Source organism: Lissotriton helveticus, chromosome 1_1 (genome assembly GCF_964261635.1).
Source record: "Lissotriton helveticus chromosome 1_1, aLisHel1.1, whole genome shotgun sequence".
NCBI lineage: Eukaryota > Metazoa > Chordata > Amphibia > Caudata > Salamandridae > Lissotriton > Lissotriton helveticus.
Genome location: NC_136057.1, coordinates 830941860 through 830960424, shown reverse-complemented (window position 1 = coordinate 830960424; position 18565 = coordinate 830941860). Strand labels below are relative to the sequence as shown.

The 18565-nt window shown below is 43.4% G+C and overlaps 1 protein-coding gene across 2 annotated transcripts in view; it reads left to right on the top strand.

The window, feature by feature from the left end:
* WASHC4 (WASH complex subunit 4) overlaps positions 1 to 18565 on the top strand; it is a 1268393-nt gene that overhangs the window by 731470 nt on the left and 518358 nt on the right. For both annotated transcript variants that reach the window (XM_078674607.1, XM_078674599.1), the window contains exon 27: positions 8481 to 8547. In XM_078674607.1, the coding sequence (XP_078530733.1) occupies positions 8481 to 8547 (67 nt within the window). The remainder of the gene's footprint in view (positions 1 to 8480; positions 8548 to 18565) is intronic.

Sequence of the window (18565 nt, the reverse complement as noted above, 5' to 3'; positions counted from 1 at the left end):
CAGCCTTGACCTTGGTGGTGTCCATACTCACTCCATCTGGTGACAGCACGAATCCCAAAAACTCCACTCGAGTGACATGGAAGGCACATTTCTCTAATTTTACGTAAAGATGATTCTCCATCAATTTGATTAAGATTGCTCTTACATGCGGAATGTGCTCTTCCAAACTGTTAGAGAATATTAGGATGTCATCAATGTAGACCACTGCCACCCGGTCCAAAAATTCTCCTAGAACATCATTAACAAAATGCTGAAAAGCAGCCGGGTCATTACATAGCCCATAGGGCATCACCTGATACTCGAACAATCCATAACGAGTTCTGAATGCTGTCTTCCACTCATCTCCAGAAGCCACTCTGATCAAATGATAAGCCCCCCTGAGGTCCAACTTGGTATAGATTTTGGCATTCTTGACTTGATCTAATAACACGGAAATTAGTGGAAGTGGGTACCTATTCTTGACTGTCACCTGATTCAGAGCTCTATAATCAATGCAAGCCCGAAGATCTCCATCCCGTTTTGGAATAAAGAAGAGGGGAGAGGAAACTGGAGATTGGGAAGGACGAATGAAGCCATTTGCCAAAAATTTGTCCAAATATTCTTTCAAAAATTGATTTTCCGTTTCAGTAAGGGCATAAATCCGACTGCAAGGCAAGATAGCTCCTGGTTCTATTTCAATCTTACAGTCGTAAGGACGATGAGGTGGCAATGTTTCCGCTTTTTTCTTGTCAAATACTGCCACTAAATCCTGATACTCCTCAGGAATTTTCTTCGATTCTACAGTGCAAATTTGAGCTGGATAGGTGGAAGCCAAATTTCTTGCTTGTGACTCCTTCTCCTGATGTTCTGAATCTTCAAAACTATTTTCTGCACAAAAGGAAGAATTCATTTCAATTGTTCTTTTACTCCAATCAATTCTTGGGTTGTGTTCAGTTAACCAAGGGAGCCCTAAAATTAACTGAAATTGGGGTGCATCAATTAAATTGAAGGTAATTAATTCCGAATGTCCCTGTAACCCTGTCAACCGAACCAACTCTGTTTCATGGGTTATGGGTCCTGAGGATAAGTTGGTGCCATCCACTGCACGTACTGACTCAGGAATTAACTTCTTAACTGGCTGGATTCCAATTTGCCGTGCATACTTGAGATCGCAAAAGTTTCCGGTGGCCCCAGAGTCAATCATTACTGAAACTTCTTTAATTTCTTTATTTCGAAACTTTACCACGAACATTGCTATTAAATGTGGAGCCGCAGATTGCAATGTGTTCATGATGTGTAGTTTGCCATGAGTTGTCTTGGATAATGCTTCCACCCGTGCAACTCGAGTTACGGGCGAAGCTGATCTTTTACTGGCAAGGGAACCTTTGGTCTTTTTGGACACTCTTTTACAAAGTGCCCAGACCCTCCACAGTACAAACACAACTGGGACGTTCTTCGTCTCTCTTTTTCTTCCTTTGTCAACGGACCTCTGACTGAGCCTATTTGCATGGGTTCTTCGACGGACGTAGATTCTGAACTCTTTTGAGATTCAAATTTCACACGATCAAATCGTGGCGGGAAGGGACGAAATTCTCTTTTCTTTTCATGTCGCCGTTCACTTAACCTATGATCCAATTGTAAAACCAGGTATATGAGTTCAGAGATTTCTGTGGGTCTTCGAGGAATTTGGGCCAAGGCATCCTTAAGATCATCCCGAAGGCCTCTGTAGAAGATGGCCGCTCTCTTCTCTTCTGGCCAATTAGTTTCCACTACCAACTTATTAAAATTGGCCAAATACCCCACCAGATCCCGACTTCCTTGCTTTAAGTCTAGCAATTCATTATCTGTAGCCTGTGTGGCAGACCGTCGATCAAAAATCCGGGCAAACTCCACCTTGAAATTCGCATAGTTAGTCAGGATGGGATCATTCTTGGTGACCAGGGACATGGACCAAGCAGCCGCATCCCCCGTCAGATACGACAGTATAAAAGCCACTTTAGCTTGATCATCCGCAAAAATTACTGGACGACACAAAAAGTGAAGTGAACACTGTGTCAAAAAAATTTGGGCCTTCATGGGATCTCCTCCATATCTCTCTGGGGAAGCTAAAGGGACAATAGGAGAGATTGAATGGATGACCTGAGTGGAAATACCTGACGTAGATGACTGCTGAGTTGACGAGGCATTACCTCGAAGCACTGACCCCGCAGTCACCAACTCCTCTAACCTCTGACGCGTTTGATTTGACTCCTGACTGGATCTCCTAACCTCCTCTCGTAAAGCTTTATTTTCTTCTAGGGCACAATTTAACTGTTCCTGCATATTACTTAAAACGTTATTTAATGCTTTTAAATCTAATCCTTCCGCCATTCTGTCCGGGAGGGGACCTGAACCCTCAATGAAGAGGTAGGCACTTCAATCTGTCAGAAAAAGGATACGTTGAAGCGGCCCCCTCAGGAACAGATGCTCTTGCCCCAGTACCCCCACCGACCAAACTCCAAAGACTGTCTTGATAAGTTGCAGTCCATAGAATTAGCTCGGGGAAGGGAAAGGGGAAGTGGAAGACAAAACAAGAGAGACTACTTCTCTTCTGGCACTGAGCCTGCCTCTGGTCAATCTGGCAATTCTCACTCTAGAAAGGAATTAACAGTGATTAACCTCTTGGTCTAAACATGCTATCTCTTTCTATGTATATTCTTAGGCGGGAATTGTATCTTACCAATGTGCACTAGGAAGCTAGCTACTCTCTAATGTGTTTTGTCTGTTATCAATTGTCAATCTGATTCATCGGAAGATACTCTGAGGATATACTTTTTGCAAGCTTCTATTGTAATCTTTTGTTCAAGCTTCTTCCAAGAGAGTCTCTATTTCTCAGGATACAGATTGACTAACACAGGTCAAAGATAGTTTAGTAGATTTCCTGAAGATTACGACTCCAGTAGGTTTCTGACAGGAAATACACGCTAACACAAGTCTTTTGAAATTCTCAAGAACAGAACTCTCTGAATGAGTTATAGTCTCTTATCCTTAGAACAAACTGTCAGTTCATTGGAAAATTCTCATTTGACTTGAGACGCAATTCATCTGCTTTCTCACCTCAGAGCAAGGTCACCTCTGAATAAATGTCTGCGACGTTACTTAAATGCTAAATACTCTTACTTGACAAGTATGGGGCTTCTCTTGACTGAAGACACCCAACACAGCCTGCTTCTCCTCACAAGGCTCTGAAAACGAAGACTCCACAAGTATTTATCTTCAAGGACGATATTCCTGAAGGAGAAAAGGTTTCGTTAAGAAGCGCCCTTTCACATGTCACCCAAGCGCATCATTCTTACTTCCCTCATAACAGGAATTCTGATGCCAAAATACGATAATTCAAGGTTTTTTCAAGTTCTGTGACTGAGAGCGTGAGGAAAACGCTCTCTCCGTGAAATCAGTCAGTTGAAGTGCGCCGCTCGCAGTGCGCGCATGCGCAAAGGGGAAACACTCTCGCGGACTGAGGAAATCAGCTAGACTGCTGACCTCCACCAAGGACGGAACATCCTTTGCATTCTCAAGATGGCTGAGCGCTGCAATTCTGCCAACAGCAGCCGCAATGAAGTCTTCCAACATGGGTGCCTGCGCTTGCAAGGTCTTTTTAGGTAATGATTTCCAAGAGAAGAAGGATGGATCCTGACACCTTGGAAGACACAAAGCTTGCATGCATAAGTGATTTATAGTATGGAGGATCCCGAGGAAAGGATCTGGAGAAGATCAATAGCTCTGTAAATGGCCCAACACGACCAAATCTTGTGATGCTGCTGAAGACAACCCCTCCTTGTGCCTTGTACACTGCCAGTTCCATCCCCATGCATCTATCCATGGCGCGTTCCCCCCCCCTCCATCCCCACTTCCCCCACACCCCGTACGGTGGCAAAGTCCCCTTCCAGTGTTGAGCAATGTCTCGCTTAGCTAGCGTTACTCCAAGAAAAAAAAGGTGTTGTTTATATCTGTCACAACAGATTCCCTCCATGCTGTGTAATAAATATGGTTTGGAGTCTAGGGCTAGCTGCCACGATGAAACGTGTTCTAGGCAAGGCAACACTTTTCGCCAGAAGGGCAGTAGCGCATTGCAGCTCCACACTGTGTGTAGAAAAGTTGCCTCTTGGTCCCCGCAACGGAGACCATTTGGGGACAGGATCACCCCCATTTGCCACAGCTGGGGCCTAGTCTAATACACCCTGAGTAGATGCTTAAATTAAATGAGGCAATACCGGATTGCAATAGCAGCTCCACAAGACCTTACCAGAGCTTCTGTCCAATCGTTGGCGTTGAGATCTAGGATATCACGGTCCCAGGTCTCCCGCAATGTATCTAATGTGGTGCGGTAATGAGTGATTAGCGTTAGGTAAACATGCATAATCTTGTGTAAGCCTAGGTCTCCAATCAGTAAATGTCTCTCCAGTGGCTGTAAGTCCGGCAGGTCTGTCAGAGAGCATATGAATAGCATCAGTGCATGCCTGAGTTGGAGGTATATGTAGATTTGACTAGGGTGGAGCTGGAATTCTGTTTGTAATTGTTGGATTGACTTGAGTACAGCCCCGCGCATTACATCACCGAGTGTTGAGATCCCAATGTTGACCCAACCCCTGAACCCGGGTAATTTGGCAACCTGGTGTTGGTAAGTGCCATGCCAGAGTGAAGTTGTTTGCGTCAGTTGCCCTCGCCAGCCCATCCTTCTAACTGAATTCTGCCATAGTCTTATTACTACATTACACACTGGTGGCAGGTGACCCAGATTTGACCGAGAGTATAGGAGGTCGAGCAAGGTTTGAGGGTGCTTTGCTCATCTTTCAATAGTGAAACTCGGATCTGTCTGCGCGCTGTACCACCACTCGTTTTTTGAGTAGGTGAGAGACTGTGTAGTAGGCAGAAATGTCAGCCGGGGCAATCCCTCCGCAATAAGTAGATTGTGTGCATGTCCGAAGAGCCACCCGAACTGTGCCTCCTCATCACAGGCACTGACTCAGGAGTGTGTTATTTTGTCGGAACCATGAAGGAGGATGTCATGTGGGAAGTTTTGAAGTCAGTAAAGTATTTGCTGGAGGGAGACCATCTTAAAGATGGCCTGTCCCCCATATAAGGATAAGGGCAAAGGTAACCATGCTTTGATCTCCTCCCTAAGTTGTGGCACGATTTGGTCTATTGCGACCATGAGACTGTAGAGCGCAAGGAAATAAATACCCCTAGGTACCGGAACCCCTCTGTAGCATGTGTGATTTGCAACAACCATGTGCCCCTCCCCTGATCCCCACAGACCGGAAATAACACAGACTTCGCCAGATTAATTTTAAGCCCAGTGGTTTGTCCAAATACTCGCTGGATTTGCAGGATACGCGGGCCAAAAAAGCAGGGGTCTGTGAATGAGAATAGGACGTCGTCAGCATACAATGGGATTCTATCCAATGTTTATGCAGACCAGTCGTATCCCCTTACCAGGGGATCTCTCCTTACCTAAGTTGCCAGGGGCTCGATCGCTAAAGCAGAGTAAGTAGGAGAGTGGACACCCTTGTCTCGTGCCCCAGTGGATGGGGAATTGTTTAGAGTGCGTCCCAAACACCCGCACTGAGGCCGAAAGACCCGTGCATAGCAGGCAGACATACGAAAGGAAACGTGGGCCGAAGTTGAGTGTTTGCAAGAGGAGAAATAAATACTCCCAGCTAAGGGAGTCGAATGCCTTATCAATGTCTGCCAGTAGGAGGGCAGCAGGGCAGCCAAGATCTGTAGCTTTAGCAATGGTGTTAGGCACCCGATGGATGTTGTCATGTGGATCTATGCCGAATGAAGCCCTCTTGGTCTGGGTGGACAAGCTCATGTATGTATGTCCGCCAGTACCTTACCTAAGAGTTTAGGCTTGAAGTTTAAGAGCTAGGTGGGATGGTATGAGGAGGGCTCCTCTGGTGGGTGACCTGGCTTGTGAAACACCACTATCTCCATGTGTCACCAATTTGGAGGAAGTATGCTCTGCTCAAGGGCTTCATTGAGTACCGCAAGCAGATGTGGGCCCAGGAGGGACTCATGGAATCGTAGAAATTCGCTCGGAAACGCATTGGGGCCCGGAGCTTTACACGGTCGTAGGATCAACAGTGCTTGGTTAAGTTCCTTCACTGTAATCAGTTCATCTAATTGCTTGCAAATATGGTCTGGTAACGATTTCGGGGGTATGTCTCTCAGGAATTCCTCCATTTGTACTCGAGTAATGTCGTCCTGTTACATGTACTGTGTGGAGTAGTAGGATGTGAACATTTAAGCAACTGTGGGAGGTGTAGTACACAGAGTCCCCTCTGAGTTACGTAGTGCCAGTACTGGGGTGGGTGACAACGTTGCCTGACAGAGACAGTGCAGCATTTTTCTGGATTGGGCCGCCTGCTAGATGTGCTGAGCTTCGTTTGTGAGCATTAGCTGTAGCTTCTGTTGCGCAAGCAGGATATCGCTGGTGGCATTGGGTCCGGTGCCGTCTCTGACCTCGGTCTCTAGTGCACTTTGGCGTGTCTCAAGGTCCACCAGCTGTATGTTTTACAGGATCTGAATGAATACAGGGCACTACATAGCAATGTGCAGGTAAAGCGGACCTCCACTGGGTAAGTCAATTCAGTCACGGCAAGACCTGTCTGGGTCCCTAAAGTCGGGGATCTGGTCATACAAAAGATAACTGACAAAAAATAATTTGGACCATCATACAGAAATCCTGTACGTGTCCTTGACATTGAAGGAACAAGAACTGTACTTCTGCCGCCTCTTGCCGGAAAAAAGGAGAAAAGATTTGTCTCCATTGATCTGATAAAACTACACTATGTGGCCGATACTGAATAGTAGGCCTTGTGGGTTCTTGGGTAGCCGACCCTGCCCTCTTCTTACCATACAGGAAGTTCAGAAGGAAAGGCTCATCATGTTTGAAGAGTCTCCAACTCGGAATGATGGACTTTGCAACAATGCCATGGAACCTTTTCCTCTGGAAACAGAAATTCAAAATCAAAATGAATTACGAATTTCAATTCGACCTAAGACTGATGTCTACTTAAACATGCCTTAACAAGAGCCATTTACAAGTTTAACAAACCTGGTGAGCTACCAAGTGAGCTACCAAAAATAGATAAAACTGCATCTGGCTAGTTCATAAGCGTTGATAACTTTTCGTTGGATCCAAGTGAACTGAAACAACGCCAGCCCCAAAATCTCATCAACAACAAATCAAAGACTTCTAAATTTTCCTTAAACAGACTTACCTGGTGTCCCTTTCGATAGAACTTTGGGTAACCACTGGGATACTTTTCTTTCTTTTCTGGATAGGCTTAGTAACTGTCCGTTGCTTATTTGTAAATGGAACTCACTTTCACCAAAGCTCTGCAGCATCAAAAGTAAACTTGATCCTGAAACCACATCGTGAATAAAGAGACTTGTCATCAATTAACATTACAGCAGTTCCTATACCTGATGATATAGTATGGGACAAGGTTAATTATGATATATTTGGCCCGACCAAACTTTTAAAAACAAAGGAATGAAAGGGGATAAATGAAGTTTCAGAAGCGTTCAACATATAGCACCACTTAGTGTAGATCCATTTTGGTGCCCTCGGGCATTTACTGGCCCTTAGATACATTGCAAGTTTAGAGTGTAAAACGCCTCATATCGTGTCATTTTGATTTAACATATGCTCTCATTTCTGTAAATGTAATGGAAGCAATAAAGATGAAGTTGCCTAATCTGTGGCATAACATTTCAATAAATTAATAAAATTGAAGGGTTAAACAGTATATTTTGTGATGGGGAACTGCCAAGCATGGGCACAATAAAAACTCATGAGTCATGCAATCAAATTCATCAATAAGTAGAATTAGAAATACATATTTGTGTGAGAAAAACAATATGATTTTTCACACAAAAAAATACTCTGGGCAAATTTGTTCAGTGTGTTAAAATATTTTCCTAAATATTGTTTGCTAAAATATATTTGACCAAAAACTTGTCTTTTTTTGTAGTCTGTTATTTTGGCCAAAATATATTTTCATGAATTTCACCCGCCCTTAATATATTTTAACTTAATCTAACTTTGTGTACTACCTTTCAGCTTTTTTTTTTTTTAACATATACACACACACAGATTGGTTCTCTTACATAGCGGTACAGAGCCAATAGCTAAGTACTCTATTTAATGTTTTTTTTAAATCATTATTGTCTTTATTTTGCTGTTCTTAATTGCTTTTTTATTTTCTATTCATTTTAACATTTTAAAAAGACCATTACAGATTTAAAATTGTAACAATAATCACAAAATGCTCTTTAATTTTGCTTAATGAATGTGACTTTGAAACTCTGTTGTCATATTATAAATAGGTAATTTTAGCAAAAGAGGTTTAGGAAAATGTGGTTATCACATGCTAACATGCAAAATGCAAACACATATTTTGTTCAGTACATTTCATTGTATTTCTAATTGCCTTTAAACTTTGGGTGTTTAGGTAATGCGATGGGCTATGTGCGCATGATCAGGTCGGGTGGTCTACATTGCTGCAGTAATGCAATAAGGTATGTGTACATGAACAATGATGATTTGTCTCTTTTTTTATGTTCAGACTTGGTTTTTTCCTTTATTTACTGCATTTGCGCTTAATCTCAGTGAGCGCCAAAGTTTTACCCAACAATATACCCTTCCGTGCCTCAATGAGTGCTGAGTAATTATACCATTCTCACTAAAATGCAAACTTTACTTTTGGTCAGAGGGCAGTAAACAGATAGTCATTAGCCCCGCAATATGCGATATATGATAGCAGGTTTCATGATCTGGTTAGTTCTCCTTTCTCATTTTCACTTGTTGAAGGACTCAATTCAAATTGAGAAGCCAAGTTGCACTGTGGCAATTAAGTATCTCAGATGCCGCTCTACTTAAAAACATGTAATTGTTCAACAACCCCACAAGACTTTGTTTAAATATCAGAGCTTTTAAAATGAGCAATCAAAAGATGTAGACAGATCTAATAAAATGACAACATTCAAATACCAGTTGTAGTAACTGAATTACATTGACCTTGGTAAGCGCCAATATCAATTTATAGGAAACTGACACTATTAAAGGATTTCATACTTGACACTCACGAGCAGGACAAATGTGTGTGTTACATCCTGATCATCTCATTCCCTGCTGCTCAGCCTGTGTGTGTATGATGTCATTGGAATGTTACTGTGTGCATGGTTTGAATGTGTGGTCAGTTTGATTGAGTGGGCTGAGCAGCTGGATGTTGCTCCCGGTGGGGCCTGATTCCTACTTCTTATTACTTACTTTTATCTAATTATAACTAATAAATACCAGCTTAAGAATACCAACGTCTACTGGATCTTCTTACTATACAATTTACAAATACTACATGCAATAATGGCGACGATGGAGAAAGAACTACGCGTAAAAGAACTTAATTTACAATTTGGAACTACAAGATATGAAGAAGAATATTTAAATAAAGACAAGCAACGCTTTTTGATGCCCCACCGGTGTCATGTCACATCTGACAGCCTACAGGAAACATCTACAAAGGTATGTTTCAAGCGTTGTACTTTGAGGAACTTATTGAATTTTAAATTAACAAATTTATTTGCAAGAACATCAAAAATTCAAGTTATAACAAGTATCAGAGTAAAACGGTGGAAAACTTAAATATATTTCGTGCCACGGTGTTCAGAACCAAACTTAAATGACTGTCTATTTTTGAAAAGGGAAAAATGTGAACCTTTCAGCAATCTAAAATGACTATTTATAATTCAAGAGCAAAGATGAGAACTTTCAAACATTTTATTTGAGGCAACTGCTTTCATTTTATCTATAACATATCAAGATAACTGTGACAGAAATCTGGACTATTCAAAGGTAAATTGCAGCTGTGAAGCAAATGAGGGGCACTTTTAAAGAAAGAAAGCTGTTTATAGACTCATTCCCTGCAAGTATGGAGTACAAGCAACGAGCAGTGTTGGAAAAATAATTGAATGCCAGCGCGCTCAACTTAACGGAGCATTTCATGTGAAACTCTAACTCTTTCATATAAAACGCTGACACTCACCGTCCTGTTTAGAGATGACGGTTGAATTGTCAGTTGGTTCGCAGCCGTCCTTATCCTTTCCCTGCTTCAACCTTAATGATGACGTCTTCTGAGAGTTCCGAGGAATTGGCGATCTGAAGCTCTCCTCGCGCTCTGTTGCTGACGTCAGCCGATGAATCACCGCTGATGAGTCATCGCCTCTGTTGAAGCGCAATTTCGCCATGAGCCATCGGGCGAAAACGTAACAGACAGCGTGATGTTTGCTGCGTACTGTCGTCGTCGGCAATCTTCTAGCGCGTTTCTCCTTGTTACATGTCAACAAGTCTTCACGCATGACGCCAAGCGCTTGATGTTTTCTTCCCCATTTCAATTACAAGCTTGCTCTGACAGGGCGAGGTAAATGAAGAGAACGAACGCATTTGTTTTCTGGACATTACATGGTGAGTGAAGCACAAGCGCTTCTAAAAGAAGTCTCAAGTATTGCCGGTTTCTGTTACTCTGAGCACAGTGATTTCTTTTGAACGTGGACCTTTCGGGTCTTGAGGTGTCGCAGGGAAGCACAGACGTGGCAAATTCATCCTTTATAATGGAACAATAATAACGGAGAAATAGTTAATCTATGACTCGGGTGGAACGTATGTTCTTCGTGCTGTTTGATTAGTTTTGGGATACTTTAGCTAAGATCTTACTGCCATCTTCTGGATTTAGTTGGTACTTTACTTGTTATTGTTTCAATGGAACTCATATTTATACATGGAGCTCATACTCATGACTACTTATATGTAATGTTTTAGAAATTTCAGCAATTTAAATAAGACTGTAAGGCTTTAATAACTGATACAGTTATATCACTAAGACTGCAATATTTATGATTCATACACCAATTCTTTTTGAGCTGCTTTTCTGTTAATAGGGTTGCAGTGATGTTTAAATAATTTATACAGCTATGTTTAAATAACTTATACTGCTATTTACAAAATTTTATACAAGGTGTTTTTACAGCTATTCTTATAAGTCTGCATTGCTCCCAAAACGAATTCAGTAATCCAATAGTCCGTATTACGTTTTATGCTTCATACAGTATTTCGAGTGTGTGTTACTTTCAATGCTTTTTACACTAATTCTTACAAGTCTGTTATTGTTTATGCTTCATACAGCAATTCAGGTATGCCTATGTTTCGTTCTATGCTTTGTACAATGCTTCAAGTCGGTTTTACGTTCAATGCTTGGTACAGCAATTCGTATGAATCTGTATTATTTACAATGCTTGATACAGCAGTTAGTCTGTATTGCCTTTATGATTTAATCTATTGTTATTATTTACATGTTACGAATTTAGTGCTGCAAATTTAGCTTCGTGTTTGGTGCTTCATGTTTTTGCTGATACTTTAAGTTTAAAGGTTATTTTTTCGTAGGGTTATTCAGAGCTGGTCTCTATACTTATTCAGTGTGGGGTGTGCGCGCGCCCTTCCTACTGTTTTTACCCTACGTAATCATTTTACTTAGCTTCAGCTGTGCCTTCTTTGCAGTGGTTATTCTATACATACATTAGTATTGTTGCATTTTTACAATTTTAATGTTCCCAAGGGAAGGGGATGTGTTTAGCTATATTTGCTTGATGAATTAATTTATTTATATTGTTTTCTTTTATGCTTGATTATAAGGGTCAGGTTTACTATGCTGAGTTTTTACAAAGTTTGAATTTATTGATGTTAATGAACCACGTTTGTGCTCAATTAATTTGAAGTGTTCATTAAGTTGTTAAAATCTATTGATGAACCACTTATTTAATAGTGCTCTATTATAAATAGAGGAGTTCACACTTTACTGCGATTAGTCGTGCAGAGTTTACATTTATTGCTCGAACTTTGAGGAGTTTAATGCTAGAGTGTATTTTGATATACTTTGAAGATTTAAATGCTAGTGTGTATTTTAAATTTGTTGCGGAGCCACATAAGTGCTCATATTTTGAGGTGCTCCTGTATTTTCTGAAGTTTAATTATCCAGTTGGGATTTTATGATGCATATGTTGCGGAGCCACATACGTGCTCATGAATTGAGAGCTCCATTTCTTAGTGATCAAATAACATGAGACTACAGAGTCCTCAGTTATGTTTATTCACGTTTTATATTATTGAACCACGCAAGTGCTCTTTTCAATAAGAGGTGTTCAATTACAGAGAGTTGTTAGGTAGTCCTAAATTGGTTATTCTATAGGGACGCCTCCTTGTTTAGTTTGTTTCCCTTTTTGTTGCTGTTCATGACAGTCTGGCCAACTGCCGTGATTAATGATAATTTGGGTTTTTATTTGAAATGAGGAATGGTTATATATGATTACTCTCTGGTTTTATGCGAGAAGATATTATTCCTATATTCATCTTTCATGATGATATATTACTATTTCATGATATTACTTATAGTTATAAATTTTCAATGTTAACTACTCAATTCATGATATAATTTCACAGTTATTCATTTTCTATGTACTGCTAATTAGTAATCCTGATTTTGCTAATTAGTAATCCTGATTTTACCACCATCAGGACATATTGTAATCAATTTTACTTTCTCTCTTTTATTCTCATTGTTTTGAAAGAGGGAGATGTGTTACATCCTGATCATCTCATTCCCTGCTGCTCAGCCTGTGTGTGTATGATGTCATTGGAATGTTACTGTGTGCATGGTTTGAATGTGTGGTCAGTTTGATTGAGTGGGCTGAGCAGCTGGATGTTGCTCCCGGTGGGGCCTGATTCCTACTTCTTATTACTTACTTTTATCTAATTATAACTAATAAATACCAGCTTAAGAATACCAACGTCTACTGGATCTTCTTACTATACAATTTACAAATACTACATGCAATAGTGTGCCTATTTGGGTCTGCTGTTCTGTGAATGCTGGTAGGTGAAATGACACGCTAGGCTAAGCAAGTAGGGGTAAAAGCATTTTTTGAATATTATGTATAGGCTTTCCTGTTTTCAGTTTCTATTTTTGGTAAATTCTAGTGGGGTTTTATCAGTTTTTTAAATACCTTAAAAAAACAGTGGTTATCAGCGGTTACACATTTTTGCGCCATTAAAAACAACAGAAAGTGTTTTTCCAGTGTTCATGGAATTTTAATTTAATTTTAATTATTGCTTGCCTTCTGCACTGATAGTGCATGTATATAGATAGCGTGTGCACAGGGTATATGAGGACCAAATACATTTTTACTGCACCAGATTGGACTACAAAGTCAAAAGCATTCTTCATTATCTCTGAAGATTGTAAAGATGCTTTCAGCATACCATCTAGCAATTGACATGGATCTCTTTCAGGGAAGCACTTCAGCTCAGGTATCGATTTTGACAGGCCATCATACAACTTTTTCATATACGTAGCTGAATTACTGCAAACACAAATAATATCACTCCAATCTTCATTGAGCTTGGTAGGAACTCTTTTCAGCAGCATTCCAAGTGACACTGCGTTCTATGTTTACCAAACGTCTGGTGTCATGTTTTTACCACTATCTCAGATGCTTGGTGACAACATTCTTTTTACATATACATGTCACTACATATTTAATTAAATGTTTTAAGCCTGAGGTGTTTGACAATTCACTTTTAATAAATACTGACTTGCTAGAAAAGGGGCCTGATGTATCAAAAGATTTCACCCATTCTCTGTCTGTGGGTAAATGTGATGGTACATATTAGGAAAGATTCTTATGAAACCGACCATTTTACCTATCGGTGAAATAAAATGTAGCCAAAATATCATATATTATTTTGATATTTCCCAATTCTCTACAGTTTATAAAATAACGAAATAAGACCTAAAGCATGCATCTGAAAACTGCATCTTTAGACCAAAGACCACAAAACTGAAAAAAGCAGAAGGAATAAGATACAATGTTTTTGTGACATGCCTATACAATAAAACTCGCGTTTACGTTTCTTCCCAATCTCGCATCAGGAGGCGTTAGCAGAGATTGAAAAATGTAAATCTGGTGCTCCTGATGACCCATGCCCCCCCCCAAACTATGGAAAATGTTATCTCACTCCCTGTTAAACACATTCACCCATGTTTGGAACATATCCCTTGATACCTGAGTTTTTACCGATTGCTGGAAGCACGCCACATTGCTTCCCTTGAAAAAAAAAACATTGGAGCCTCAGGGGATTTTAGCAACCTCAGGCCAATTTCGCTATTACCTGCACCTGGAAAAATGCTGGAGAAGCTGGTTCAATGCCAACTGAACCACTTCATTAAAGGTAATGCCGTCCTGCCTGAAACAGTCAGGCTTTCGGTCGGGTTTTAGCACCAAGACGGCCCTCATAGAGGTTGCGGAGTCGGTCATATGGGCCCTAGATTCAGGGGCATCAGCAATGCTGGTGCTCCTGTATCTATCTGCAGCATTCGACACGGTCGACCACGCCAGGCTGCTCCAGAGACTGGAAAACATCGGCCTGGGTGGGAAGGTGCTGGCCTGGCAACAATCCTACTTGAGCGCCCGCTCTCAGAAAGTCGCTCTTTGCCCTTTTTCGTCCAAACCCAAACCTCTCTGGTGTGGTGTTCCCCAGGGCTCAGCCCTGAGCCCCTTACTGTTTAACGTGTATTTGGCCCCTCTTTTAATTGACAACTGGGGTGTCAAAGCAATCTCCTATGCCGATGACACACAGTTGGTCTTCCCTTATCAAGAGCAGACAAAGGAGGCCTTTGGCAATTTTAAGGGCTGTCTTCGTGACATTGCTAGCTGGATGAACACGAATAAGCTAAAATTAAATGCCGGGAAAACGGAGGTGATCTTCTTTGGTAAAGGCCCAGTGCCCTCGCCAGATCGCTGGTGGCCTACTAAAATGGGACCCCCGCCTTCCCCCAGCACTAGTGCCAAAAATCTGGGGGTGACGACCTCTCCTTCCCTGCCCACATTCAACAGGTATCGGCTGGGTGCCTAAATAAACTTAGAAATCTCCGAAAGTTCCTGGATTTACTTCCCGAAGATTCCCGTAAATTAGTAGTCCATGCCACTGTAACATCTAGGCTGGACTATGCTAATGGCCTTTACCTTGGCTTGCCGAAGTATGCGATCCGGCGATTTCAGATGGTGCAGAATGCGGCTGCGAGGCTGATCAAACATATACCGTTTAGACATCATGTCTCTCCGCACCTGCGTGATCTGCACTGGCTGCCAATGGTAAGTAGAATTGAATTCAAGACCCTGGCCTACCGGGCATTGCATGGCAAGTGCCCAAACTACCTCAAACTAAGACTCCCCTTGTTATAAGCCGGAGCGGTCCCTGCGCTCGAATACGCAGCATTTGCTCTATGTTCCACGCTGCTCGAAGACTCGGCTTGGGGGTAGAGCTTTTCCGGCCAGAACAGCTAAATTGTGGAATGCCCTACCACTGGCTCTTCGAAATGCGAATTCAGAGCTGTGCTTTAGGAAACAGTTAAAGACGTGTTGTGTTAATCATTAACCTTCTCTCAATCCTCCCTCCTTCTTAACTACTTGGTACATTGATCCCCTGCTCACTAAGCGCCGGGACACCTCCTGGAGAGGTAGCTGTATGCGCAATATAAACTTCAGCATTATTTGTATTATTATTATTTAAAAACTGCATATTTAGACCAAAGACCACAAAACTGAAAAAGCAGAAGGAATAAGATACAATGTTTTTGTGACATGCCTATACAATAAAACTTAAGCAGAATAATGTTAGCGCAGTCTTTTTTGATGCTACATTGTATAACAAGGTTGCATTGTATGGGCCCCTTCAGGAAGAAATAAAAATGACTCTTTCGCTCATCTTTTCCTTTCTTTGAATGGCACTTAGTTTGTGATTGCAAAGGTGTTTTTTCAGTGTTTCTATGTTTACACTGGTGATGGCTTTTTTCCTTTTTTGGGGTATTATCAGTTATTATAGGTTGAAACCTAAAACCAGATAGCCTAATTATATATCTTAATCCTTATCAAGTCCTATGCTGACACAACAAACTGAGCTGATTTCAGAACAGTTGAAATAAAAAACCTCTGAGCTCCAGGTTTTCATTCAGTAGAAGAACAACAATGCCTTGCTGATCCAAAAAATGAACTCCTTTCGGATGCAAAAGTGGTGTCATGTTCGAATTGCCAGTGAGGCAAACAGATCAATCTGTTGAGATCCACTTAGGTCAGAATCTCTGAATGGCACTCTCATATAAACCTATGTGACCGATAATCCTTTATGGTACCTTTACGACCTGAGTCCTGTGTTACTATATTTGAATTGAGGCCTGCGTTTGATAATATCAATAAAGGAGCACTGACTAGAACTTGAAACCTGCTGCTATATACCAGAGACTGATGGGTTGATGTTTTCAGACTGGAGCCTGGTGTGCAGTTTATGACAAGCTGCCAGTGGAAATCTTGGAGTAGTTGCCCACAGCCATGACTCATAACTGTAGTTCTGAATGTGTAAGATAGTTTCAAACCTTTGGCACAGTTCAACATAGTGTCACGCCTACGCCCAGTAACAAAATATCTGAGACTTCTAGTCGCAGATTCCTTAACGTAGAATTATCCCCAGGCGTAAGACTGGATCCCGAAAAATGTTCTTTGCCACAGCATCTCTGCGCCCAGGGGGCAGTACCACGTGACTCCGACCCTGACGTCGTCCGCAACGTGACGTCAGCAAGGTCACATAAGCCCCACCCCGCCGATGTCAGTTTTTTCTCTTTTCCGCGTGCAACGCAGATCCAGATTGTGTCCTGGCCTGTTTTCAGGCCTCCTTTTCACGCTTTGCTTTTAGGAACAGTTTGTGAATGCCTTCGGGCTTCAAGACGTGAACTTATTGTGCACGCCAGATGCGGCGACGGACCCTCACTAGCACCATTTTTCTACGGACCGCAAAGCTTGTCAGCACCCCAAACCGAAGTCTCGGCGGGAGCGCCGGATGAAATTGCTGTCTGCCCGCTTGTCCAGGTCAATGTCGTCCCAGCGTCCGTCCCCTACCCCGGAAGCCAGGAACCGCTGATTCCGTCTGTGGCATCGCCCTGCGCCATGGCCCCAAGGGCGTCGCTCGCCAGCTGGTAGGTCCTGCAGCTTGTCTCCGAGGCCTTATCCTCGTTCGGCGGAGGGCGGGGGTTCCCCTCGGGACGTGCGCCCCTGCCAGTTGCCACCCTACCTGCCCTTTCCCGGCATCGGGGTGACTAGGACCCAAATGAAAGCCTACGCTGCGGCTCTGCAGGCTTCTTTGGCCCCTCCTCCTGAGACGCCTACGGATCCCTCGCCTCGCGTGGGGCCTTCCGCGGAGTCACCGGCGGCTTCATCCCCAGCGCCGACGAGTTCAGCTTCAGGTTGTAGAAGAGTGGTGTTGTCGGGGCGCGGTCCTGCGGGGCTCCCCTCTTCGACCCACGGCCTCCCTGCCTCGCCGCAAATCCCCTTGAGGCACCCTATGGCGCCACAGGAGGTCGCCAGGATTCGGGGCTTGTCCTCAATTTCCCCTCGGCTCTCTGAGCAGGCGGCTGCCGAGCCAGCCATGGCGGTGCCGCGGGTGGAGGCCTGGGCCTGGGGTGCTTTCCCCTGTCCCTTTACGCAGGCGGCTGCCCATGTGAGGTCGAGCCTGCGCCTTTTCAGCGCCGTTCCTTAGCCGAACCGGCTCTGACCCGCCCCATTCTCCTAGGGAGCATGTGGTGGTTGAGGTCGACTCGGCGCTGCTAATGTCCACTCCGGCGCCGATCAACGTCGAGCCGGCGCCTGTGGCGGACTCGCATCCTTGATTCGTCTCCGGAGGTTCCTTTCTCTCCGGAAGGTTGTCATTTCCTGGTTTCTACCTCTCCGGAGACAGGACGCGGCATTGTTGCTTTTTCACCGGCATCTTCCAGGGAGGGCTCACCGCCCCGCATCCTCAATCCTTAGACCCTCTTTTCCACAGCTCTCGGTTGGCTCCTCCACCGGCTTCTCCGCTTTCCCCGGGGGTCCCACAGGTTCCACACTAGTCTGTGGATCCCCCACCATTCAGGGGCTGGCCGCTTCTCCCTCTAGCTGGATGTGGGGACGAACGGCCCAGTTTGCAGCCGTCGCCCACGGAGGAGTTGCTTTCTCTACGGCGGCGCCCTAAGGAGGCCAGTGTTGCCTTTGTTCGGGCTATTTCCACGGCCACTGGCATTTTGCGAATGGGTGACCCTGTCACCTCATTTCCTACGGATAATCTCTTGGAAGTTCTCCACCAGGGCTCTGGTGGATGGGAGCTGTTCCTTCCTTTCGAAGCGTCGCTCCACAACTCTCTTTTGGGGCTTAGGGGCGTCCTGCCACGGATGATCCAGTGCCTCAGCCACTCCTGCATCACGACCGTCGTGCTCCGCCTGACCCAGTCTGCCTTTCCTTCCACCGTTCTACTCAGGGCTCTCTTCTGCGGACTGCTTTTCTGTCCTTGCCTGTGGTGTTGTTTCATTCGTCTCGGGAGGCCCGGTGGTTGGATTCATGGGGGCGTAACATCTTCACTTCATCCAGTGCTGCTTTGCGGGCACGCAACACTCTTTGTGTATTGGCC